General features: G+C 41.6%; 1 protein-coding gene across 4 annotated transcripts in view; it reads right to left on the bottom strand.

The window, feature by feature from the left end:
• Nucleotides 1-3,385: 3,385 nt before the first annotated feature.
• Nucleotides 3,386-27,359, bottom strand: part of LRBA (LPS responsive beige-like anchor protein) — a 725,807-nt gene continuing 701,833 nt past the window's right edge. For 3 of the 4 annotated variants that reach the window (XM_043484720.1, XM_043484732.1, XM_043484729.1), the window contains exons 54-57: nt 16,810-16,911; nt 13,461-13,657; nt 8,751-8,902; nt 3,386-4,513 (exon numbers count right to left, since the gene is read on the bottom strand). In XM_043484720.1, the coding sequence (XP_043340655.1) occupies nt 4,423-4,513; nt 8,751-8,902; nt 13,461-13,657; nt 16,810-16,911 (542 nt within the window). In that variant the 3' untranslated portion in view covers nt 3,386-4,422. The remainder of the gene's footprint in view (nt 4,514-8,750; nt 8,903-13,460; nt 13,658-16,809; nt 16,912-27,359) is intronic. The other variant, XM_043484733.1, reaches the window with a different exon arrangement.

Below are 27,359 nucleotides of genomic sequence, written 5' to 3'. Positions count from 1 at the left end.
AACAGAAGAGACAGGATTTTGTTTTTGATTTGCTGTTTTATGGCCTTTTCCATCCTCCTTGATCCTCCCTTGCAGTGACAAGTTGGGATGCCTACAGGACTAACGTCATTTATGTTACAACAAAGAGAGGCAGCGAGGCTGACCACTGTCCTAGTCGAAGCAGAACACGCTTTCCCCTCTCCGTGATGGGGCAGAAATAGCCAGGTGGAAGCCCCGGTGTATTTGGCTGTAGGCGAGGTGTGTGCGGATTCTGACGTCACGTGCTCCGCCTGTGTGTGTGGATACTGACGTCACGTGCGCCTCCTGCGTGTGTGGCTGCGCATGTGCTCTGGTCTAACGTGACGTCACGTGGTGACGTGGCGCCGCTCCTCCGTCACCCAGCGACGGCAGAGAGTGGCGGTGCCTGACCACCCAGTTCAGCGCTGGACCCCCGCAGTGTGCAGATTCGGGCCGTGGAGGAGCCTGTGGGCACGGCAGGGAGGGGGCGGGCGGGGCCGACGCAGGAAGGAGACCGCAACCGGGTCAGAGCTCTCTGTCCTACCTGGGAAAGACACAGCAAAGGTCCCCAGTGAAACTTCTGTCGAAGTCCTGTCCTGGTGGATCTAAAATGTGTGACATTTGTTTTTTAAAAATATTTATTCATTTATGTTACTGGGCTGGATCTTAGTTTCGGCATGTGGGATCTAGTTCCCTGACCAGGGATTGAACTGGGCCCCCTGCATTGGAAGCGTGGGATCTTAACCACTGGGCCACCAGGAAAGCCCTTTAACTTCGATCATGTTTGTGGAAAAGGGTGCAGAGTGGACGTGCTGTCTGGCTGCGTCCGGATTCCCCGGCCATCTGCCAACCCGACCCCCCTGGCCTTTGTCATCTCACGGCCCCTCTGATGTGGAGGGGGCTCGGGGGCTGCACACACGCCCTCGGGTGCGGGCAGGCCCCTGGCAGGCGCTGTTCTACCCGCTGAATGGGAGTGGGCAGCCTGGGGAGGAAACGCCCAACCTCGGGCCCTGCTTCCCGCGGCTCCCAGGGAGGGGGCCGTCCCGCATGCCAGCAAGCAGAACTGAAGGATGGGGATATTTCAAGGCAGAATGTTCCTTTTCTGTGGGACTGACTGGAACGTTTATCTGTGGATGCTGGGTGCCGTGTGGGAACAGGCTTCTCCCGAGGGTATGGTTTACCCCTTCGTATTGGTGTGCCTGTCAGGCTGGTGTTGCCTCTGCTCCAAGCCCCATGCCGCCTCCTGGAGGTGAGCACTCCTTCCTAAGTTACAGAGCCTCAAGGACTTAATGGACGATGTCTCAGTCAGAATCCACAGCGTTGGTGAGAAAAACTGCACTCTTCCAAGGCAGGGCAACTTCACGTACCGCACGCTCGGCTGCCCAAAGCACCTCAGTTTTGACCTTTTTTCATGAAAGGTTTACATTTATTTGAAGTAATTTTAAAAAAATTATTGGAGTTGAGCTGCTTTACAATATCGTGTTAGTTTCTGATGTACAGCAAACTGCATCAACTATATGTTTACATATACCCCCTTTTTGGATTTCTTCCCCACTTAGGTCACCACAGAGCACGGAGTCCCCTGTGTGGGACAGTAGGTTCTCCTTAGTGATCTATTTCATACGTGGTATAAGATGGTTTATATGTACGTAGTTTATATACGTCAATTCCAATCTCCTGATTCATCCCATCTCCGTCTTCCTCCCTCGGTGTCCATATTAGTTCCCTGAGTCTGTGTCACTGTTTCTGCTTTGCATACAAGATCATCTACCAGTTTTTCAGATTCCACATGTGTGTGTTGATATACACTATCTGTTTTTCTCTTTCTGACGTACTTCATTCTGTGTAAGTTTCTAGTCTACCCACATCTCTACACATGATGTTTTGCTCCTTTTTATGACCGAGTAATATTCCACTGTATATACTTTCCACATCTTCTGTATCCATTCTTCTGTTGATGGACCTAGATGTAATTTTTTAAAGGAGTGAAAACTGGATAAATAAGTGAATGTGGAGTAAATCCTAACATATACTGTACTAAACAGATTCTGTTGCTAAGAAGCCCTGTGTTGATACCAGCTGAGTTTGTTTTATGAGTGCATATAGTTGACCCTCCACAGTGATAAGTTCTGCATCTGTGCTCAGTGGAAGCTGTGGGTGCAAGGAGCAGCTGAGGTGGTGTGTTGATGCCAGCTGTTAAATATTATGTTTCAGTGGATTCTCCATAGTCCTAAGTTTCAAAACAATATAGGCAGAGCAGGCACTGATTGTGTTCTTAGGCACCAAAAGGAAGCTGCTTCATGAACTTGGCTTCAGGCTTGTTAACATGGACTGAAGTATCAGATGCCAGGTATGTGACTTAGAGATTCCTGTTCCTTCTACCACTTTGCATGAAGCTCCCAAAATGTGACATCACAGGTGATACCGTGAGGCTATCCCAGTAACTCACGTATGTCTTTGACCTGGAGATGTACTTTCCCCCTCCCACATTTCACCATCTATTGTTTTGTTAGTAGTTTGTAAAACAACTGTACCCGTGGATGTGAGACGGAACAGCGTATAAAATTCTTCGTTTTTTTGTTAGATAAAGGTCTAGTGTTCTCATTTAGTTCAGAGGGAGCTCTCTGGCCAGAGAGAGGCCCATTTTTCCTGTTTTCATTCAAGAGAATTTCTCTCCTATTGGTTATTGTTTAAAAACTGAATGAACCAAAGTTTAACGTTTTCTTTGAGAATAACTGTATTATCAATTGTTTCAAAATTCGAAGTGGAATTGCTAGAAGCTGACACAGTTCTAGGTACCTAGTATAAACATGTTATGCTGGGAAAAACAGGGTCTGGTTTAAATTCTGGCTTAGTGTTAATACTGAGCTGTCTAGATCTAAATCTAAGCCAAGTGTATTAGTGTCACTAAATCTTTTAATTTTCTCAACTATAAGCATACTGTTATTTTGATGATTACATGGACTAAAGTACTTGTTCTAGATAAAAAAATATTTCCAACAATTCAATTACAAATACATTTTATTTTTCTGTCAAACTCAGTTGTTCCATTCCTAATTTTTGCTTTTAGAAAAGAGCTGAATGTGTAGGAAAAAGGTCCATGTGTGCTAAGTTGCTTCAGTCATGTCCAACTCTCTGTGACCCCATGGACTCTAGCCCACTAGGTTCATCTGTCCATGGGAGTCTCCAGGCAAGAATATTGGAGTGAGCTGCCATGCCCTCCTCCAGGGCATCTTCCCAACCCAGAAATCAAAGGTAGCCTCTACCTGCACTGGCAGGCGGGTTCCTTACCACTAGCGCCATCTGGGAAGCCCAGATGAAGAGGAGGTCACCCCTTTTAGGTAAGTTGCAAGAGAAACAGAGATGGCATGTCAGTTTCAACTCAGAGTTCACAACTTATAAAGAATTTATTTATGCAATACAGACCTTTTCTCAGATATTTTTCACACAATTCCACATAGCAATCGACTAGAAAAGTAGAAGTCTACAACACCAAAATAACATTTTCGTAGTACAAATTGCTAATCAAAAGGAAGGGGAAGATTGTTTAATAACAAATAGAAGGTAAAACAAGGGTTGCTTCACACAGCACCCAGTAGCCACTGCTCTTACACCTGGGGTGGGGGAGCCCCAACAGGGTTCAGCCTCAGTATGCGGGCACCCTTAGGGTGAGCTTTGGTACTTACTTGCATTTACTTTAAAAGAAAAACAAGGTGCTGAGCCCAAAAAATCTCCATCATTTCATTCTGGTTTGCTACGAGGACAGATGAGGAAAACACTGCAAATATTTCACACTTACTAGAACAGTAGATCCTCTAAGATGACCACACAATAAAGTAAGCCTCCCCCAAACCATAATTTTCTAAACATGCTTGAAAGATAATATTGATAGAAATAATTGATTGAGACGTTTCAAATTACATTTACCATAATTTAAACATGACTATTTAAATCCCAGAAATTTCTGTGCTGAAGAAGCACTGTTGTTTGGAAGAATACAGACCCCAAAGTACAGCATAAAATTCCCGCGTCCCAGGATTATAACCCATTTCCTTATTGTTAAAATCACACATTCTCAAGATTACAGATAAATGGGAAGTGTTTTTTCATATATAACTAGAATAAGTGGGTTTACTCACTCCACTATGTACTTCTGCAACTGGTGAAAATAGACTTCTCATTATGACTAAAAATATAGATATTTTTTTAAAACTACAGAACCCAGCAGCCAGTTTTCTGCTTTGCTATTCCCCCCAAAAAAGTCAAGCAAAGTCTACAAAAATAGCAATTAACTTTAAAAAATATTCTGCTTCTTGGAGCACATTTAAGTTACATTCAGACGTGATAGCTGTTTCTAAGAGAAAGCCGCTCAGGGCACGTCCTGCGCTGAGGCTGGGGCGGGCTGGGCCCCGCTGTCCATCAGCGTCAGTAGCGGGTTTGGTACTCGTGATGCCACCGGTTAAAGTCGTTGTAGAAGAGAACTATGCTTCCTGAGGCCATGCCGGCAATGATGCACCTGGGAGGGGCAGAGAGGAGGCGTTTAAAACCCAGCAGTCTCCTAAGGCTCTGTTACTAAAGAAGGGCCTGCCGCCCCACATCCGCACAGTAAATACAGCAGATGGCAGCCAAGCCTACAGTTTGTGAGGTTTGTGGTATGTTTTTTGATAACTAAAATGCAGTCTTGGGTAAGCTCAGAGTCCGACCTCTGTCACTCTGCAAGGGTCCAATCCACAGCTTGCCTTTATATGGAAAGTACAGCCAGTACGTGCAGGATGAGTCAGAAAAACCTGAACAGACTAGTCATTCCTGAGGCAGGGAGGCTGGGCAAGGGAATTTTGTATATTAGGTATCAGAATGAAAATAACGACAATCTCAAAGCAACTGTTGATGCAGGAAGAAGCACACGGTCAATCACAGAGGCATCTGCCATGTACAAAATGGAAGACTAAGAAATCAGTGCTGAGCACAGTTTAAAAGGCCGTGCTCTGCGGACCCCCGTGCTATGTCCGTCTGGCTGAGGGTCGCCACCCACTGACATGCTCACCCTCTGCAGGAGCTGCTGGTGCAGCCAGACAGGCGGTGCAGAGCGGCCTCTCTGGGAGGCAGATGCCTGTTTATTATCTTAGGCCCGTCTCTGGCTAACCTGCTCTGTCTCAGATTTGGTTAGGACAGTCCTTCGAGGTCATCCTTCGTATCCTTAGTAGTGCCTCATATCAAAATTAGGGACTAAAATGTGTCACAACAAAAACCCAAGTAAACAGAAAAGGCGACAATGAGGGGCGAAAAAGCACTGAGACAGGTAGAAAGCAAAGAATACAATGGCAGGAGTCTTCCCCATCAGTGATTACTTTACGTGCAAGGGGACTAAGTTCTCCAATCAGAAGGCAGAGACTGGCAAAATGAATGAAGACGTAATCAAACTACATGCTATGTACCAGAGACTCACTGATCTAAAGACAAACAGGTTGAAAGGATGGAAAAAGATATTCTATGCAAATAATAATGAAAAGGGAGCTACAGTGGCTATACTAATACCAGACAAAATAAGTCTTAAGTAAAGTTATAAGACAAAGGATACTATATAGCAATGATAAAAGGTGTCAATCCATCAAAAGTATATAGCAATTACAAACATGTATGAACAGCACACTCAAGACATATAATAGTTGGAAACTTCAATAATGGGTAGAACCACCAGAAAGAAGGAAATAAATAATATTCAATAGTATCTGAACAATATTAAAAACCAATTGGGCCTAAGACATACATAAACATTCACCCAACACATTATGCACATTGGACATTCTCCAAGATAAGCCATATGTTAGAGCACAAAACACTTTAAATACACTTTAAAAAGACTGAAATCATATAAAGTATTTTTCCTAATCACAACAGAATTAAACTAGACATCAATAACAGAAGGAAAATTCGTAAGTTTGACCCAACAGGTCAAAGGAAAATTCTCTAGGGAAATTAGAAAATACCAAGACAAATGAAAACAAAACAACAAGCCAGAACTTACAGGGTGCAGCAAAACCAGTGCTAAAAGGGAGGTTTATAGCTGTAAACACAGATACTTAAAGAAAGAAGTATCTCAATCAGTAACCTAATTCTGCACCTTAGAGAACAAGAAAAAGGTGCCAAGTAAACCCAAAGCTAAGAGCAGGAATGAAACAGTAAAAATCAGAATGGGAATAGAAGATAGAAAAATCAGAGTCAAGTTGGTTCTCTGAAAAGGTAAACAAAATCGACAAAATTTTAAACTAAGAAAAAAGACTCAAATTACTAAAAATCATAAAGTGGACACATTACTACCAATTAGAGAGAAACAGAAGGATGATCAGAATACTAGGAACATCTATATGCCAACAAATAGGATAATTTAGATGAAATGGAAAAATTCTTAGAAACACACATTACTCCACAATTTAATCATGAAGAGAAAATCTGAATAGACATAGCTAGTAATGAGACTGAATCAGTAATTACAACCTTCTCATTACTGAGAACTTAACCAGAGACATCTACCACACATTTAAAAAAGAACACCAAACACTTTTAAAAAACTACAGAGAACACTTCCTAAGTCATTCAATAAGGCCGACACACCCTGATATCAAAGTGAAACAGACACTACAAGAAATGAAATTACAGCCTACTATCCCTATGATTACTTATACAAACATCTTTAACAAATACTAGCAAACCAAATCTAGTAGCACATTATGAAGATTATATACCATGAAGAAAGTGGGATTTATTCTTGGAATGTAAGGATTGCTTCAATTTTTGTTTGATATACAAAAATCAATTGTAAGATATCCCATCAATAGAATTAAAAACAAAAAACCCCATGTGAGAAAAGGCATTTGACAAAATCCAACATCCTTTCATGATTTAAAAAAAAATTAAGACCAGATGGAAAGTACCTTAACACAATAAAGGGCATTTACGAAAAATTTCCAGCTAACACTATACTCACTGGTGAACACTGAAAGCTTTTCCCCTCTTACTGGGAATAAGACAAAGATACCCGCTTTCACCACTTCTAGTCAGTATAGTATGAAAAGCCCCAGCCAAAGCAATTAGGCAAGGAAAAAAAGCATCTAAATCTCAAGGGTGTCCAAACAGCCAAAACAATCTCGAAAAAGCACAACAGAATTGGATATTTCACACTTTCTGATTTCAAAACTTACTATAAGAATTGAAAGAGACACGTGTATCCCAGTGTTCATCGCAGCACTGTTTACAATTGCCAGGATATGGAAGCAACCTAGATGCCCATCAGCAGACGAATGGATAAGAAAGCTGTGGTACATATACACCATGGAATATTACTCAGCCATTAAAAAGAATGCATTTGAATCAGTTCTAATGAGGTGGATGAAACTGGAGCCTATTATACAGAGTGAAGTAAGTCAGAAAGAAAAACACCAATACAGTATACTAACGCCTATACATACAATTCAGAAAGATGGTAACGATAACCCCATGTGTGAGACAGCAAAAGAGACACAGATGTATAGAACAGTCTTTTGGACTCTGGGGGAGAGGGCGAGGGTGGGATGATTTGGGAGAATGGCATTGAAACATGTAAATTATCATATGTGAAACGAATCACCAGTCCAGGTTGGATGCATGAGACAGGGTGCTCGGGGCTGGTGCACTGGGATGACCCAGAGGGATGGGATGGGGAGGGAGGGGGGAGGGGGGTTCAGGATGGGGGACACATGTGCACCCGTGGCTGATTCATGTTGATGTTTGGCAAAAACCACTACAATATTGTAATTAGCCTCCAATAAAAATAAATAAATAAATAAAAACCTTACTATAAAGGTGTAGTAATCAAAACAGTGTGGTATTGGCTTAGAGACAGACATGCAGACCAACGTAATAGAGACCAGAAAAAAACTCCCACATATAGGGACAGTCTTTTCAACACACAGTGCTGGGAAAACATACTCACATGCAAAGAGTGAAGTACCACCATCATATATAAACAAACATTAATTAAAGATGCATCAAGAAGTAGATATGAGTTAAAACTACAAAACTCTTAGGAGAAAATAAAGAGGAAAAACTTCAAGACATTGAATTTTGCAGTGATCTTGGATATAACACTGAAAGTATAGGCAATAATAGAAAAAATAAATTAGACTTCATCAAAATTAAAGGATTTTGCATATCAAAGGATACTGTGAGATGAAATGAAAAAGTTTTGGAAATCGATAGTGGTGATAGTTGTACAACAATGTGAGTATCCTTGATGTCACTGAATTATGCAGCACCAAAAATAGTTTAAGTAGTAAATTTTATGTATACTTTGTCACAATAAAGATGTTTAAAACTAAAATGAAAGACTATATTAAGAAGAAATAAGATGTCAGATAAAGACTATCTCCCCAAAATGAAGGCTTTAGGAAATAAGCCAGATTTCTCAATGGAATCCTTATGGAACAGACGGCATGTCACAAGAAATTTCGTTTAAGATAAAGTACTTTAAGAGTACAGAAACTAAAGCAATATAACTGGAGCCTTTGTTGCTTAAATCCTGTCTAACCCTAGAAAAGATAGCCTCTGTCCACAATTGGCAATGTCATCAAAGAAAAACATGCTTTTAAAAAAGTATCTTGGAAATTCTAATATTCATTCTTCTTCAATTGCATTAGTGACCTGCACAGCCCAGCCTGTCTACATAAGTCCCTGGACAGAGTTTACCGCCACCAGTATAGCCCCCATTCCAGTGTTACCTTTGGTCGTAAGACAGGGCCATGGCCCGGATCCCGGCATCACAGCCTGGATAGGCGAACAGCTGCCTGAGGTCCGACACCTGCCAGACCATGACCACACCGTCGTCTCCTCCGGTGAGCAGGTACTGCCCGTCGCGGCTCAGCTGGACGGCCTGGAGAGACACAGCAGCATTCAGCAGGGTCGGGGCTCCAGGAAGGCCTGCCCGCCCCAGCCCGCACCCGGGGCTGTCGAGCCCTGATTAACTCGACATGAAGCCAGCTACCGTGGCGTAGGGAGAAGGGAGGGAGTGTGTGTGTTCCTGAGTAGTTTTTAGGAAATCATGAGTCACAGAAGACTTTTGCTGTTTTTCAGAAATCATACGGGCAAAGGTAGGCAATGCTTTTTCTTTTTCTTTTTTTAATTTGTGCTTTTTACGGATGAGGTGCCAAACTCTTCCAACTCTACAAATACTAATTAAATGGTGTGTGTTGTGAACGGAGACCTGGACTCTGAAGTAAGGAGCTTCCTGGCACCTCTGCATTCACTGTGGACACGCCAAGCTACCAAAGCTGGGCAGATGGTGCTAGCTGACATCATACCCTCCGTGGTAAAAACACTACTGACCTGGGGGCCCGGCCCCACAGGAGACCACCTACAGCTCAAGCACCCTTGCTAGGCCTGCTGGATTTTTATAGTAGTTGGGACGACAACTTGGTAAGGAAGCACAACTCCCAGGGTAAACCCAGTTGAAGCAATTTCTTCTTGCTTCAGGACTGACTGCTTTCTGCCAGTGCTAAACTTGAAGGGTAGACATGTAATTTGCTCTGTAATCCTGTCAAACCCACCAAAAGCAGGTCACTGCCTATTTTTCTATGACTTTTTACATTTTCTTCATGGTTGGAAAAAAATCAAATATTTCATGACATATGAAAATGATATGAATTCTAAATTTCAGTGTCCATAAGTAAGGGCTATTAGGACAAAGCCACACCCATTCATTTCTGGCTACTTTTTTTTTTTTAATGGAGAAAGTGTGCCTGCTCCTGACAGAAAAGGTCACTCCCTATTCCAAGAGCAGATCTCACTGCCCCTTCCTCTCCTCTGGCTCCCTGCTCTGCAAACCTTCTTCTCCCGGCTCATTAAGACACACACTTCCTTTCTTTAGCTGGAGGGCATTGGGAGTTCTAAAAGTTACTGCAAATACCTGTAATCTTATGTCCACCTGGACACAGTGAACGTGGGAATCCAGATGGCAAGCCAGAAAGAAAATATCTACCTTCTGAAAAATATATTTACACTGTTCTGCACTCAGAGCTTTAGGACAGCTGCCTTAAGTCTTCAAGCTACCCTTTTACAACAACAACAAAAAATTTTAATTACAGAAAAGTAAGGACTGTTTCATAGCCATTCAATTCACATTAAAGTAAATGCAAACTTTTAGAGGTCTCTTAAATACAGCTTATTTTCAAGAACATAAAAATATAGCTAGGAAATCAGAACCCATAGGCAGAAGATAGTTACATGTAAGAAGTATTCTCTAAATTTTAACCAATACAAATAATAAGATTTTTCAATGTAAGTAAAACCCAATATCTTTTCCCCATTCATTTCACAAACAGCACTCTCCAGGGAGTTATCTTGGAAATGAAGACTACTACAAATAATTATTTGCTACACTTATAAAATTCAGCTGATGAAAATCCATTGACCTTGCGGCTGTGGTTCACTTGAGTTTTATACTTGAGGCTTTTTACTGGATAAGTGCTATATTAAAACATAAATTAAAACCATTAATCTTTAATTCTTTGTCCTAGAGTAAAAACTCCCTAATCCTAGTTCTGTGTTGAAATAAATAAAACCTGGACTTTCAGGACTATACTTTTATCCACATCTAAAACATTCTAATAAACCAGACGCCTGCCAAAGTTAAAAAATATTTTGTCGGCCTTTCTCATGAGGGACTTGTCAAGTTTCCCTGGCGGTAAGAGCCAGGGGAGCGTTTCCTGAACAGCACCCCGTCTCCCACCCCGCCCCAAGTGGAGTTCTTAATTCTCATGAGCCTCCTGAGTGTCCAGGCTGGGCTGAGACTCAAGATGTTAGGAGGGCCCTGGAAACCCTTGAACATCAGTCTCTGGACTCCTGGGAGCGTGGATGACACTGGCTGCACTGGTTTCCAGGCGGCACCAGCGGGCCACGGCGTCTGCTGGCAACAATCACATCTGAAGACACAGCTTCCTCCGGAAGAGAAAATAAATGAGTTCCTATGGTGAAATGGTGGTGAGCCTTTGTTTAGGAGAATGTAACTCTGCTGCTCCGTACAGGCTGCCCACTTAAATTTAAGCTCTTCATTAAGACATCTAAACACTGCCTGGTTGCCGTGCTCAGATATGTTAACCAAACGCCACAGCGCAATCTGGCATCTAAATAAAAACAGGCGGGAGGCCTTGATGAGGGCCGAGGTTCCTGCAGGCCGCCTGCCTACAGGGTTCTTGCTATTTCAAAGAAACTTCATTTCTGGTCTGAGCTAATGACTAATTTGTTTCCACAGCCTCCTCCCCTTAGACAGGCTCAGACTGCAGGGCGCAGGTGGAGAGTTTTGCTCTGTGATGTCTCTGGCTCCCAGCCTGCGGTGGCCTTCCATCCTTCCCAAGGCAGTCAGCTACGAAAGTGTGGGTCTCTGGAGCTGGGCATGGGCGGCGCTCATTTTAGGCAAGCGCGCTTTAATCACACAGTTGCCACTTACAAGTTAGTATGATAAAGTACAGGCGTGCTGGGGAAAAGGCGATGGATTGTTTAAGCCTAAAATCCAGTGGGAAATATTACAGAGGAAAAAACACAACGGCCACAGGGCAGAGAGGAAAAGCATGTGTGTGCGAACAGTGTGCAGAAAGCCTCCAACTGCTGCCTGGAGGAACGTCCCGGAACCCTTGGTACTGACTGAAAGGCCGCAGAAATTGTTTTAGCCAGCTAGGGATTTCAAATTACTTTACAGATTTATTAGTGTAGCTGACAATATAATCGCAACTCAAAGTGACAGATTATCAACATTATTATCGTAAAGAAAAGAAGAAAGGAAAACCCTCTGATGTGTACTTGGTTTAAATGAAGGGAGGGAAAAATAAAAGCAGAGTGTGAGCGTCTGTGTGGGCAGGGCAGGCAAAATGCACTGGAGAAAATTCCCAGAGAGAGGAGGAGAGCAAAGAGGAAAGCCATTTACTGAATTAACAGGCCATCTTGGAGAATTCCCTGGTGCTCCAGTGGTTAAGACCCCACCCTTTCATTGCTGAGGGCACAGGTTTGATCCCTGGTTGGGGGAACTAAGATCCCACGAGTTGCCTAGTGCAGCCAAAAATTGGAAAAAAAAAAAAGACTATTTTATAAAGTCAATCCATGAAAAAAAGAAAAACAAATCATCCTAGGATATAGAAGCAGCAAGAGCCTTCGGCCTGATCAGTGCCATCTGTATTTAGGGTTTCTATTTCTTAATGGGGTTCCCTGGTGGCTTAGATGGTAAATAATCTGCCTGCAATGTGGGAGGCCAGGGTTCGATCCCTGGGTCAGGAAGATCCCCTGGAGAAGGAAATCCACTCTAGTATTCTTGCCTGGAGAATTCCACGGACAGAGGAGGCTGGCGGGCTACAGTCTAAGGGGCTACAAAGAGTCGGACACGACTGAACTACTAGCACTCTCTCTTACTCTTTAGTCCTTCCTGATCCCAATGTTTACAGGAGAAAAGAGATCAGACTCGATGCAGGACAAGTGGGAGAATGCATGTCACCTAAGTCGCCCCAGGTCAGGAGTGACCATGAGAACAGAGGTCAGAAGTAACTTACACCACACTCAGAGGGCTGAGGCTTCTGCGGCCTTCTGCCCACCCCCAACACATCCTGGGTCCCTTCACTGTAGGCAGGTCACATGCCCCTCCAACCTTATCTCAGGAAATACAAGGGATAAGGTAAAACGAAACTTAACCTGCACCAAGAAATTTGTAGGTGTGAAAAGGAAAACATAGCCTTGAAAACATAGTCTCTCCAAAAGCAGTCCTTATCCTCTCTTCACCCTCTAATGCTCACAGAGCCCTATCCTGAAAACGAGGGAAGGCCTGGGAAGGTCCACCAGGGCCGTCTCTTGTATACCAAAAGTGAAAAATCGTTTGTCAGATTCACATCATAATTTGAAGCGCAACTTCCTTAACTTGGTGTGTTTGGGTCTTGTTATCCACATAGAAGTCAAGTTCTGCAATTAGATGCTAACCCTAAATCATCGTAATCCCTACCACTCCCACCATCAGCCTGTTCAAGTGTAGACGGAGCCAGTTTTAGGGTGCTCTTAAGGCACTATTTCAGCTTTGATACTCGGGAAACAGCAGCGTGCAGTTAACATTCTTAGGTTAAAAAAACAAAAACAGGAGAATAATGAGCAGGGGCACTGACAGCCACCCAGGATGGCTTCCCGGGACCTAGGAGCTTCCCTCTGCTGCAGGCTCCTCCTGGCTTCACTTCATGACCTGCGCTGCAGGCTGGGCAGACAGCTGGCGCGGCCCGGACAGGCTGGGCTCTGGGAAGCAGACACCCCCGTCTAAGTGCCACCGGATGATTCTCTCTCAGGCGAAAAAGAGGCCCTTGGTGTCTAAACACAGAGGCTTCTTTGGTGGATTTTCTACCTCCTCACTCACCTACGCACTCTGAGGTAAAAGCACAGATACTGAGAAGTCTGTAAGGTACACTTACCCTTATGTTATCATCTGTTTCCATGGCGGCCTGGAGTTTTCCATTCACACTGAAAGTACAGAAGGAGCCATTCTCATAGAATATGACACAATGGCCCTCTCTTGACGCCTGAATGAGTTTTGGTTTCAGGCAGTTTTCTGGACCCTCCAAAGTCCTTAACAAGTCTCCATTCATGGAATGTATGAGACATGGTCCCTCTGAGAAAACAGAAACAAAAGGCAAAATGCAGTGTTTTCAGAAGAACAGACAAATGTGATCTGAGTCTCGAGCACAGATCAAGCAGGATGACAGTACCATGTCACAGTTGTAGAAAGACTGAGAAAGATATCAGTTATTTTGTAAAATCGGCATGCCAGCCAGATCTCACCTTCCACTTGGGAGAAAACAGTCATACATGTCCAATTTCACATCTCAAGAAACAGGAAATTACTTGTGAAATTCATTATGCCCAGAGATGATAAAAAAAACTGGAGGAATTCAGAAAGGAACAGGACAAATTTCAAATCCGAGAGGAGCTTCCAGGAAGGCTGGGCCTCAGTTAAACACGGGCTGCCGTGAGGTACAAGATGACCTTCTGTGACCCTCCCTGCATCTCATAGGGGCCTGGGGGGGTGCGGTGAAAACTCAGTAAGGAAGGTGAAGACACTGCTGAGCAGCCACACGGAGCAGTGCTTTTCATCTTCACGGAGTGCCTGCTGCATGCAAAGCAAAGGAGGAGCCGGTAACCAAAACCGCCCGTGTGGTGAACAGGTTCTAGGAAACGTCTCGTTGGATAAAAGAGGTAACTAGACTATAGGCCCCACTTTTCTCCGGGCTAAATTACTCCCAGCTACATGGAATCATCACCTGTCCCTACGTGACTACGAAAGCACGCCTCTCTGCTTTCTCTTGACCACTCAGGGAGTTGGTAAGTTTTCAGCATCCTCACCATAAATATGTAAGGCAGTGTTTGCTCTGCACAGTTCCGGCAAGCATAGATTTCAGTTGTCACTCTAAAAGACCCCAGCCTCAGTTCAGATTTCAGTTACCACAGTAACTGCATAAGGTACACACTTCATAACCAGCTCTTCAGCCCACAAACGACTAGAAATAATAGGCCCACCTCTCTCTCAGTCTGTTAGTGAGTGGTCACTGCGTGTCCGTGACTCAGCTTACCCACAGACAGCTAACCCTGTGGCTGTGTTGCCTCCTTGTCACCAGGGATGGGGCTGTATGACATTTTACAAAAATGGATGATCAAAAGAGGATAGTGGCCAACAAAGATGAACCTGCCATAAGGCAATGAGAAGTCACAAAGCTGGAAGTGAAACCTGAAGCAAAGCTACGTGGATTTAGGGAGGACAGAGCTGACCGTGGGGTGATGATATCACCGAGAGGCTGTGGATACGCAGCCTGAGGGGGCGAGTGAAGGTGGCCTCACTGACGTAAGTTAGGAAAGCAGCTTATTAAACACGAGGATATCCTGGGAGTGGGGCCAGCAAGAACCTTTACACTAAAGGAAACCGAGGAGATGCTTCATGACACTGAAAGCAGACAAGATAAAATGTTGGAAGCTGATCCAAACTGAGGAAGGGATCTGACAACTGGTCAAGGCATCAAGAAGATTCTTGCCCCTTATCTTACATTACATGGAGAGGAGTGGGCAAGCACTGTCAAAGCACTTGTATTTTTCACAAAGAAGTGAGACACTTTCATTCTCAATGTTTTAAATTACAGTGTACTAAGTAAATGTTTCACTTGTTTTTTATGTCCAGAGATATGTGTATATATGTATGTATATGTGCTCATTTGTGTCCAACTCTTCGCAACCCCATGGACTGTAGCTCACCAGGCTCCTCTGTCCATGGGATTCTCCAGGCAAGAATATTGGAGCAAGTTGCCATTCTCATCTCCAGGGAAATCTTCCTGACCTGAGGATCAAACTTACACCTCCCGCATTACAGGCAGATTCTTTACCACTGCGTCACCGGGGAAGCCCGTGTATGCATATGTGTATGTATGAAACTGAACAAGAGAATTTTAAATGTTTTGATAAAAATTTTAAAAGCCATGGAACAATAATAAAATTTCTGATTATTAATCATAATACTTCCCATTTAAATGACTGATTTTTAATATCTTTGCATGAAACCATGAAAGATGTCCAGTTTGGATGGCATGCAGTCCAAGAACTCATGTTAGCTCAGGATAAATAAAATCACTGGGTATAAAAAGCAGTTATAGGATTCTTGTTTTCATTATTATTGTTTCATTGTTTTGACCAACTAAGTTTTAAATACCAATATTGAACTAATACATCTTGTTAGCTAGACAAAGTATTATAGTTCAAGGCACAGGTAAGGTGACTCAAAAACTCTATGCCTCCCCATCAGATCAGCCTAAAAGAGATGCGATTACATTTTGTATGTTCAAGAGCTAAGTTCAGGGCAGTGGGACAGAGAGATGAACAGAGTATTACAACTGAATGAAACTGAATTGGAAACAGCTCTGTTCCTGGTCAGACGCTGATTTGCTGTGTGCTCTTGGAAAGTGTGCTTAACATCTTTGGCCGGAACGTATGACGATGCTATAAGGGCAGACCCTCAGGCAAACAGGCTGAAGGGGTTTTCCACTCCATTCCCAATGCCATCCTCGTTCAGAGATTTGGAAGGAAAGATAGACTGGGTCAGGAATTTCCGTTCAGGTGTGAGATGGAAGCCAGCCCAGCCAGAATCGAGATGAATAAACAAACACACAAAAATGCTCTTGTTCTCGCCTCACTCTTGAGAGCAATGCTGTGAAACAGGACTTTCTGCGGTGATGGAAAAGTTCCCTTTCTGGGCTGTCCAATACCACAGTCCCTGGTCATAGGTGAATACTGAGCCCCTGCAATGTGGCTAGTGCCAGCAGGGAACTACACTGCAAATTTCATTTCATTTCAGTTAACAGGCACATCATGGGTCTGCCACGCGTCTAACAGCCCTGTGACAGACAGCACAGCTTCAGGAAGAAAAGCTCCAAGTTCATCTTCGGTGATCAGCTACTGCTGCTAAGTCACGTCAGTCGTGTCCGACTCTGTGTGACCCCACAGACAGCAGCCCACCAGGCTCCCGTCCCTGGGATTCTCCAGGCAAGAATACTGGAGTGGGTTGCCATTTCCTTCTCCAGTGCATGAGAGTGAAAAGTGAAAATCAAGTCGCTCAATCATGTCTGACTCTTCGTGACCCCATGGACTGCAGCCTACCAGGTTCCTCTGTCCATGGGATTTCCCAGGCGAGAATACTGGAGTGGGGTGCCATTGCCTTCTCTGGATCTGCTACTAGAAGACACCAAAAAATGCACTCATTTTTTGAAGGTCCCGCAGATTTACCTTTAGAGCCACTCAACACAAGGCCGAGCTCCGCGCAGACAGCAGCACAAGTGATCTCGTAGTCATGACCTGTCAGAATGGCCCGAGGAGTGGTGGTCTCACCTTTTGGGGGAAAAAAAGATAAAAAGAACAAATTAATTTGAGTTCATGTGAGGGATGACCTCCCTGTACTCAGAGTAAATCACCAATAATTTGCTCCTAATACCCATGACGCCTAAAGCTTTAATTTACAGCTTTGGAAACAAACGTTTGTGTCAGTTGCTCAGTCATGTCCAACTCTTCTTTGACCCCATGGAATGTAGCCCACCAGGCTCCTCTGTCCATGAGGACTCTCCAGGCAAGAATGCTGGAGTGGGTTGCCATGCCCTCCTCCAGGGGATCTTCCTGACCTAAGGATTTAATCCAGGTCTCCTGCATTCGCAGGCAGGAACCACCAGGGACTCTGACCCCAAATCCTATTTTCAGGTGATGATCTGGACTCTATGCTACAGTCTGAGGAGCACAGGTTGCTAAATTTCTAAGCTTTACATGATGATCAAGCAACAATAGTTTAAAACGGAAAAAGTAACACAAAAATCTGCATTATAACTGCCTCAGATACATTTGCAAATATGAATATTCATCTGATGAGATGATCTATGGATGAATAATAATAAAGTACGGAATGTGGTGGCTTCCTCTCCCCACCCTCTCAGCCGGCCCTCCTCCTCCTGGGCCACTGAGACCCTTGTCTTGGTGAGGATACTCTGAACTGCATTCATGGTGTCTCAAAGCAGTTCAGTTCAGTTCAGTTGCTCAGTCGTGTCCAACTCTTTGCAACCCCATGAACTGCAGCACGCCAGGCTTCCCTGTCCTTCATCATCTCAAACTCATGTCCACTGAGTCGGTGATGCCATCCAACCATCTCATCCTCTCTCGTCCCCTTCTCCTCCTGCCTTCAATCTTCCCCAGCATCAGGGTCTTTTCCAGTGAGCCAGTTCTTCCCATCAGGTGGCCAAAGGATTGGAGTTTCAGCTTCAGCATCAGTCCTTCCAATGAATATTCAGGACTGATTTCCTTTAGGATTGACTGGTTTTATCTCCTTGCAGTCCAAGAAGACTCAAGAGTCTTCTCCAACACCACAGTTCAAAAGCATCAATTCTTCAGTGCTCAGCTTTCTTTATAGTCCAACTCTCACATCCATACATGACTACTGGAAAAACTATACCTTTGACTAGGCAGATCTTTGTCAGCAAAGTAATGTCTCTGCTTTTTAATATGCTGTCTAGGTTGGTCATAGTTTTTCTTCCAAGGAGCAAATGTCTTTTAATTTCATGGCTGCAGTCACCATCTGCAATGATTTTGGAGCCCAAGAAAATAAAGTCTGTCACTGTTTCCATTGTTTCCCCATCTATTTGTCATGAAGTGATGGGGCCAGATGCCATGATCTTACTTTGCTGAATGTTGAATTTTAAGCCAGCTTTTTCATCCTCCTCTTTCATTCATCTTCATCAAGAGGCTCTTTAGTTCTTCTTTGCTTTCTGCCATAAGGTTGGTGTCATCTGTGTATCTGAGATTATTGATTTTTCTCCTGGCAACCTTGATTCCAGCTTGTGCTTCATCCAGCCTGGCATTTCTCATGATGTACTCTGCATATAAGTTAAATAAGCAGGGTGACAATATACAGCCTTGATGTACTCCTTTCCCAATTTGGAACCAGTCTGTTGTTCCATGTCTGGTTCTAACTGTTACTTCTTGACCTGCACACAGATTTCTCAGGAGGCAGGTCAGGTGGTCTGGTATTCCCATCTCTTGAAGAATTTTCCAGTTTGTTGTGATCACACAGTCAAAGGCTTTGGCATAGTCAATAAAGCAGAAGTAGATGTTTTTCTGGGATTCTCTTACTTTTTCAATGGTCCAACAGATGTGGGTAATTTGATCTCTCTGGTTCCTCTGCCTTTTCTAAATCCAGCTTGAACATTTGGAAGTTCCTGGTTCATGTATTGTTGAAGCCTAGCTTAGAGAATTTTGAGCATTACTCTGCTAGCGTGTGAGATGAGTGTAATTGTGTGGTAGTTTCAGCATTCTTTGGCATTGCTTTTCTTTGGGATTGGAATGAAAACTGACCTTTTCTAGTCCTGTGGCCACTGCTGAGTTTTCCAAATTTGCTAGCATACTGAGTGCAGCACTTTCACAGCATCATCTTTTGGGATTTGAAATAGCTCAACTGGAATTCCATCACCTCCAGTAGCTTTGTTTATAGTGATGCTTCCTAAGGCCCACTTGACTTTGCACTCCAGGATGTCTGGCTCTAGGTGAGTGATCACACCACTGTGTTATGACCAAATGCTGCTGGTCAAAAAATTAACTAGTGGTTTTTATGATGGTCAATGTGTTCTCTGAAATGTCATGCAAATTTAGGTACCTGCCTGTGTTTTGGGGTGGGAAGAAGGAAAAGAGGTTTTCTTGACAGCACATTGACCCAAACCAGGAGAGCACCTCTCCTTTGAAGACAATCTGGTCTCTGTGCTCTGGGCCCCTCTGCCCCAGGAACCTGCAGTTACTTCAATCTGTCTGGTCATCTCACATAATTAACACAGTGCATTTACTGACTGCATGATGCAAGGTTCGGTCCCCACCGTGTCCTTCCTGGCTTTTGGTTACTCTTGGTGCTTCTGAGTGAAAAGGTATCAGGCCAAACTCTGCACCACACTGGCTGTGCTCCGTGCAGATGCAGGAACTGGCTTGCATGCCGGGTGACTGACCAAGGGAGCCCTCAAATGAAATCCTAAAAGGTCAGGGGGTAAGTCCAACAGGGGCTTGGTTTCTTTGACTTAGTTTTAAAACTTTTGGGGGGTGAGAATGGGCTTCCCAGGTGGTGCTACTGGTAAAGAGCCCGCCTCTCAACGTAGGACATATAAGAGACATGGGTTAGATCCCTCAGTTGGGAATATCCCCTGGAGGAGGGAATGGCAACCCACTGCAGTATTCTTGCCTGGAGAATCCCACGGACAGAGTGGCTTGGCGGGTCTATATGGACACGACTGAAGTGACTTAGCATGCAGCACGCATGCATGGGAAGAAAAACCCACCTTAATACAAAGTTAACTTCAGATTTTCCAAACCAGAAAGCATTTGTTACACAAGCAACTATTTTTTTTTCCCTTTAAAAGTATATAAATTTGTTAAGAAAAGAAGCAAATAATGCAAACCTATCTGACCTACTTAACCTTCTGCTGGAGGTAAGTCTTGCCACTAAAAATAGAAATAATTTTAAAAAGTCACCAATACTTTAGCCCTGATTCATGGTTTCTTCCCCTTTCTCAAGATGCTCTATATTCCACAAAAATACCATATAATGTTATAGTTTTGAAATTAATGTCTATCTATTGACAACTTTCTTAAAATCAAGAATTAAAATCATTAAGATCTAAGGAATATATTTTCATTGTGATTGTTCCTTTTTGTTTTCATAAGGTACCATTTTCTGGAATGCTGTCACTTAAGCATGCCAATGCTAACTTTTTTATTTGTTTGTTTTCTAGATCTAAGAGTATTTTCTCAGGGACATGGAGAGGAAATGAGAAGATTGCTTTCAATTAGGTTTCTTTCTTTAATGTGAAAGAGGTGAAATACTGAGAATTTTCTAAGACTGTAAAGTTAGTGTTTAGGAAGCCTCATGATTTACCCCATAAAGTAAATTAAGATATAAGCATTCTTTTTTGTAAACTCATAATTAAGATTTTTGTAACTATGCTTTACTGACAAATACTAGTTTCCAATAATCCACACCACACCGATCCTTTTTCCCTCCACACATCAGAACACACAGGCACATACTGTGTCATTTCAAAACCAAAAGACATTTTTCTTTTCCTTGGGCTTGATCTCTAAATAAGGCCTGTTCAATGCTAGGACTCTGGCTTCAAAGTTTGGCAAAATGTTTCCTAACCCAGGAAGCAGATTAGACAGCTCAGGAAATACAGTGGGGAGAAAGAGGAAAAGGAGAGAAAAAGAAAAGAAAAACAACAAATTGAAAGCATAAGGGTAAACTTATGATCATTGGGTTCTACTCAAGTAACTGATTTCACTAGATTTTTTCCAGTAAAGAAAAAAAAAAAAAACAAAAACAGCCCCTGCTACTGAACTTTCCCCCACCTCAGGAAAGACACATTAACAACCTCTAAAAGTCCACATACAACAATATAAGAAGAGAGATCATTTCCTCTAAGAAAAGCTATTTACAGTCTTGTTTAAAGACTAAACTTCGTATTACCCTTTACTGTATGGGGTGAAGATCAGATATTCTTTACATTTTCTCATTAAAAAATATGCTCAAAATAAATACTTGGGTTTTTATAAGTTTCTATAAACCGGATGTTTTACATATTACAATTTCACTGTAGCAAACAGAATTATACGATGTGAGATTTAAGTCCAACAGGTCCAAACTGGTAAGTTCAACAGATATTTTGGGAACCCCTTGGAATGAAATTATGAAGGGTAGACATGATGATGGGGGAAGGGAAACGCAGGGTTCATAGCAGCTCACAGAATCTATTTCTCTGTGGTTACATTATCCTGCAATACAGCAATAACATTCACATATCGATAACAATACATACACATGTCTATGTCTATGTGTTTGGAAAGTGTAGAAAGGAAATCTGAGAACCATAGAAGACTCTCACTGCAGCACTCAGCTAAATCTGCCCCTCCTGTCAACACACAGAGTTAATACCTAGCGGGGAAAATCTGCTCAAATAAGACAACACTGGCCACATATTACCTTTTCAAAGACTCCAAAGCTATGGCCATCTCTCATCGAAGTCTCTAAACTGAATATAGAGCAGGGGGAAAATGTCTTCTGAAAAACATCAGGTTAATTCTTTGATAAAAATTTGCAGTAGTTAGTGGATACAAAAAGTCTTCACTTTTGCTTTGAGATAGTAGGATCTACCAAAAGCTATAGATCATAAAGCAGAACAGATTCCCTCAAGAACCTTTTAAAGTCTTACTGCTTGAAAAATCGTCATGGCTTTCAATAAAGCTGAAGAGAAAAATTTATCTTGCCGCTAGTTTAAGGGGCTACACTTCAAACTCTTCTTAAAGAAAAATAAAAAGAGAAAGAGGATAGACTTCTTGGACTGCTTTGAAAAGCTTGAGCAACTACTTCAAAGGAAAGGGTGTCTTTGTCCGGAGAGCAGGTTTATGACTACTGATGCAAATCCTAACCAAAGGCTGAAAAGGACACTCAGTGCATCTTTATGGATGGCCTTAAAGGAAGATGAACAAGTCAAAGGAGATTAAAGACAGTCCAAATCCTGCCACAAACACCAGGACACATCAGTTTTTACAGATGTGCTTTTCTCAGTACATAACAGGGAATATCAGTTACTAACTTACAGACGCCATTATAACAACCCAAGTTTCATTTAAGCAGCACAAGATCTCCATAATACCCATTAAGCATTTATATTGGACCTGTGTTTTAAAATATTAGGTGGAATGTTTTACACCATTAGGCAGAATAACAAATGCTGCTATTAAATGTGTTTCTTTCGTGCTCTCATAACACTGAATGTATTTCTTCATCAAATGGACTCTGAACCACTTAAAGTTAGACCTGAAAGAAGAGACGGAGGAAACAGTAATTTCTCTGGTATCCTGTTCATAAATATCCAATGAGAAAAATATTTCAAAAGATCTGTATCCATTAAGACAAAGAGAATTAATAAGCCAGGTAAAAATAGCCCTGACGCCTATTTCTGGCAAAATTTGACTTGCATTTTTAAAAATGAATAAAGTTCTTGGTACTTTGGGCATCATCTCCTCAGTCTTAATGAAAATTAAATTATTTTTAAAAGGCACTGCAAAGTTCTCATTAGCAGTTTAAGTACGTTGTTACTGGCAGAGAGAATCCGCTTCATTCATTTACCATTTTCATACCATCTATCATGAAATGAGGAGCAGGTCAACATTTCCCTTAATTTTAGTTTTATAGAAGTAAAATTAGCTCTTTCAATTAAAACTTAAGTTTAACTACTCCTTGGACAGACGTTAACATTTCCCATTTGTTTATTCATTCATTCCTTTAATTCCTTCACTTTAACATAACATTTACCAAGTATGTATTATGTGCTGTGGAAACAAGAAAGGCAAGAAAATATGACCTTGTATTTGTAAATGATTTGATTTTAAATGGTCACTGGATAAGGTTTTGTTGACCCTACTATAAGCCTGCTAATTATAAATATCTGTTATTGGAAAGATCAAAAAGCTGCACTGAAGTCCAAACTATTATAACTTAACTTTTATACAAAATAAATATTTACCATCAACTAATAAGGTTTTTATATAAAAACAACCAATATGATTTTCCAGGTTAGCAAAGTCTAATACCCATCTGACCTCTTAAGGGACATAAAACAAAATATGAAACCTGGCTTTAAAAAAAAAATCACTTCAATAGAGTATTCATTTTGAAAGAAAGTGTAAATTTGTTTAAGGACCTAAATATATAATTATTACATATATATATAGATTTAAAAAAATCTAAGTATTATTTATACTCGCCATTTCCTAAAGCTGGATACTTCTGTTTTGCACATCTTTTATTCCATTTTAATTACATTTGATTACTATAAAGCACTCATCAATGAAAAAATTCATATGAAAACTGAAGACTAAGGTTTCTCATGTGGTTCACCATAATGGTAAATCAGGAGAGGAAATGGTTTTTGTGAAGCAGAAATGAGGTTAGTTGTTAAATGTTTCTTAAATCTTTCTATTAACTTTCTAATTTTTCAACTACAATGATAACACTACATTTTAATTATACAAAGAGAAATTATTTAAGACTTGGTCTATATATACCATCTCTACCAACCTTTCCTTCTCTTTTCATTTCATTATGGATTTCTTCCATTGTGAAAACATGTTGATTTTATTGAACATATACATTACAGAAAACAAGTCGTGGCTGCATTTAGAATATGACAACCAACAATAAAATTTGGTAGCTTCCTCTTGTAAATATTATTAGAATTATTAATATAAGACAGTATAATGTTGGTTTAAAACTCAATAATACTAAGTTATTGATTTATAACTTTTCTCCTTTCTATGATATATACTATATATATATATATGTTTATATGAACTTATATAAACAAAAGTTGATGACAACAGAATCATCTTCTAATATTACATTAAAAAGTGCACTTGTGTAAGTATATACCTACAATTGTAGATACATAAAGTATATTCCTAACATGAGTAATAGTATTTAAAAAGTACATAATCTTATCATGGCATACTTTCGTAAGAACTCAATACTAACTAGAGATTGCTAGAGGTAATAAAATTATCTTCTGCAAGTGCTAAGAGTGCTTTAGTGACAAAGTTGTATCAAATTTTCCACAGCTGATGATCCCATGAAATGAACCTTAAAACGCTGTCCAGTTTAGTGGGTAAGAATGGTACCTCTGGCCTAGAGTGCCGAGGTTTGAGTCCAGGCTCCAGTTTGCCAGCTATGCTTCCTCTCCCTTGGGTTTGATGTTCACAGGTCTTACTAGAACCATGAAGACTATGAGAACTTAAATTCATGTCCACTGAGTCGGCAATGCTATCCAACCATCTAATCCTCTGTCGTCCCCTTCTCCTCCTGCCCTCAACCTTTCCCAGCATCAGGGTCTTTTCTAAGGAGTCAGTTCTTTGCATCAGGTGGCCAAAGTATTGGAGCTTCAACTTCAGCATCAGTCCTTCCAATGAATATTCAGGGTTGATTTCCTTTTGGATTGACTAGTTTGATCTCTTTGCTGTCCAAGGGACTCTCAAGAGTCTTCTCTAGCACACCAATTCGAAAGCATCAGTTCTTCGGTGCTCAGCCTTCTTCATGGTCCAACTCTCACATCTGTACATGACTACTGGCAAAACCATAGCTTTGACTATATGGACCTTTGTTGTCAAAGTGATGTCTCTGCTTTTTAATACGCTGTCTAGGCATAGAAAAAAGTCTGGAATGATAACTAGTAAATGTAAACAATCTCCTCCTGCCCTCAATCTAGTAAGTTCTCATAGTTCTAGAAAGATCTAGAAAGTAGAGGCATACTGATATTCTCTCTGTGCCTCATCTATAAAACAAGGATAACAACAGGACTGGGCTGCTCAGGTAGCTCAGTGGTAAAGAATACGCCTGCCAATGAAGGAGATGCAAGAGACGTGGACTCGATCCCTGAGTTGGGAAGATCCTCTGGAGAAGGAATCCCCACTCCAGTATTCTTACCTGGAGAATCTCATGGACAGAGGAACCTGGTGGGCTACAGACTGTGAGGTTGCAAAGAGTCCAACACAACTGCGCACGCGCGCGCGCGCACACACACACACACACACACGCATACACACACACACAGACAAAACACCAGGACTACCATGAGGATTGATGAGCTACTATGTAACGTGCTGAAGCTGTGCCTTGCATGTAGGGAGCACTCAAGAACACCAGCTAGCAGCAGTAGAATGATGCATATTTTCACCCTCTGTTGCACACATTTTTTTGTAGCCTAAGTGTATCTGATCCTGTGACACATAAATACCAATTCAAAATAGTTCTTATTACTATTTTTCCTGCCAGGGAGGAGAATATACCTTCATTTCCAGAAAGTAGACTATGATTTCTCCCATTCCTCTTTTTCTTAGATTTTCCAACCTTCTCTGACAATCCATTTAATTCTGATATAGCCAGAGCATGGAGCTGAGAGCAGGAAGGGAAGGTACATTACAATAACTAGGCATTTTCCTACCTAATAAAATATATTTATTGTCTCTGATTATCAAAATAATATATGCTCATTATAAAGCATTCATATAATTTAGTAAATTATGAAGAAGAAAACGAAAAAATGTCTCTAAGTTTCACTACCTAAAATGACCATTGCTTACATTTACCAGTTATTATTTCAAACTTTTTTCTAGCCTAGACAGCATATTAAAAAGAAGAGACATCACTTTGACAACGAAGGTCCATACAGTCAAGGCTATGGCTTTTCCAGTGGGCATGTATGGATGTGAGAGTTGGACCATAAAGAAGACTGACTGCCGAAGAATTGCTGCTTTCAAACTGTGGTGTTGGAGAAGACTCTGAGAGACCCCTGGACAGCAAGGGGATCAAACCAGTCCATCCTGAAGGAGACCAGTCCTGGGTGTTCATTGCAAGGACTGATGCTGAAGCTGAAGCTCCAATACTCTGGCCACTTGATGCCAACTCAATGGAAAAGATCCTGATGTTGGGAAAGGTTGAGGGCAGGAGGAGAAGTGGGCGACAGAGGATGAGACGGTTGGATGACATCGCTGACTCAATGGATATGAGTTTGATCAGACTCTGGGAGACAGTGAAGGACAGGGAAGCCTGGCGTGCTGCAGTCCACGGCATCGTGAAGAGTTACATGCAGCTGAACAACAGCAATACACAGTATACAAAGCATACACTTACCCACACAGATACTTGAAATGTATCTTATTTACGCGTGGTTTGGTGATCTCTCACACTTACCAATTCAGAGAGCATATCCTTTCATGTCAATATCACAATTCATAATACATTAATGGCCATAGGGTCTTCCATCGTGTGGGCATATCAAACTTTACTTAACTTGTGTACTTCTTTTATCCTAGTTTTTTTGAGACTTTTCACAGACAGGCTCATCTTTGGCTCTAATTCTTTGATAGCTTCTGTAGTTACATATGTGTGTCTGGAAACATCAACATTATACAACTCTGCCTCCAAAAAGAATGTAGATACTTAGAAAAGTTGTTGAAATCTTATCCATATTTGTTCATGTTTAATATTATAATTCTTATAAATACGAAAATGAAAATGGATAACTATTTTTATCTATCAATCCTAAATATCCAAGTCACATAAAATTCTTTGTAATTTGTCCTCCTTAACATTTTTAACATTTGTTAAAGATACACAAGTAAGGCATTAGTGAAAAGTATAGAGGATTTTCACATCTTTAGCAATTTGAAACACCTGGATTTGACACCAAAAGCAAAGACAACAAAAGCAAAAAATAAACAAGTGAGATTACAGCAAGCTAAAAACCTCTAGACAGCAAAGGAAACCATCAACCAAATGAAAAGGCACCAGATTGAATGGGGGAAAATATTTATAGATCATAATACCTGAAAAAGGGTTAATATCCAAAACATGTAAAGAATTCACATAACCCAATATCAAGAGAACAATCTAACTTAAAAATGGACAGAGGATCTGAATATATATATATATATATATATATATATATATTTACAAAGAATACATACAGATGGCTAAGAAGTACAGAAAAAGGTAACCCAACACCACTTATCACCAGGGAAATGCAAACCACAATGAGATACCCTCACATCTGCTAGACTGGCTTTATGACAAGGATAAGAAATAACAAGTTTTGATAAGAAAGTGGAGAAAGGGGAATCCTTGTGCACTGCTGGTAGGAATGTAAATTGGTGCAAACACTATAGAAAACAGTATGCAGCTTCCTCAAAAAGTTAAAACTACCACGTGA

The sequence above is a fragment of the Cervus canadensis genome, chromosome 1 (genome assembly GCF_019320065.1).
Source record: "Cervus canadensis isolate Bull #8, Minnesota chromosome 1, ASM1932006v1, whole genome shotgun sequence".
In the NCBI taxonomy this organism is placed as follows: Eukaryota; Metazoa; Chordata; class Mammalia; order Artiodactyla; family Cervidae; genus Cervus; species Cervus canadensis.
The sequence above is the reverse complement of the archived record's forward strand: the minus strand, read 5'-3'. Positions and strand labels throughout refer to the sequence as shown.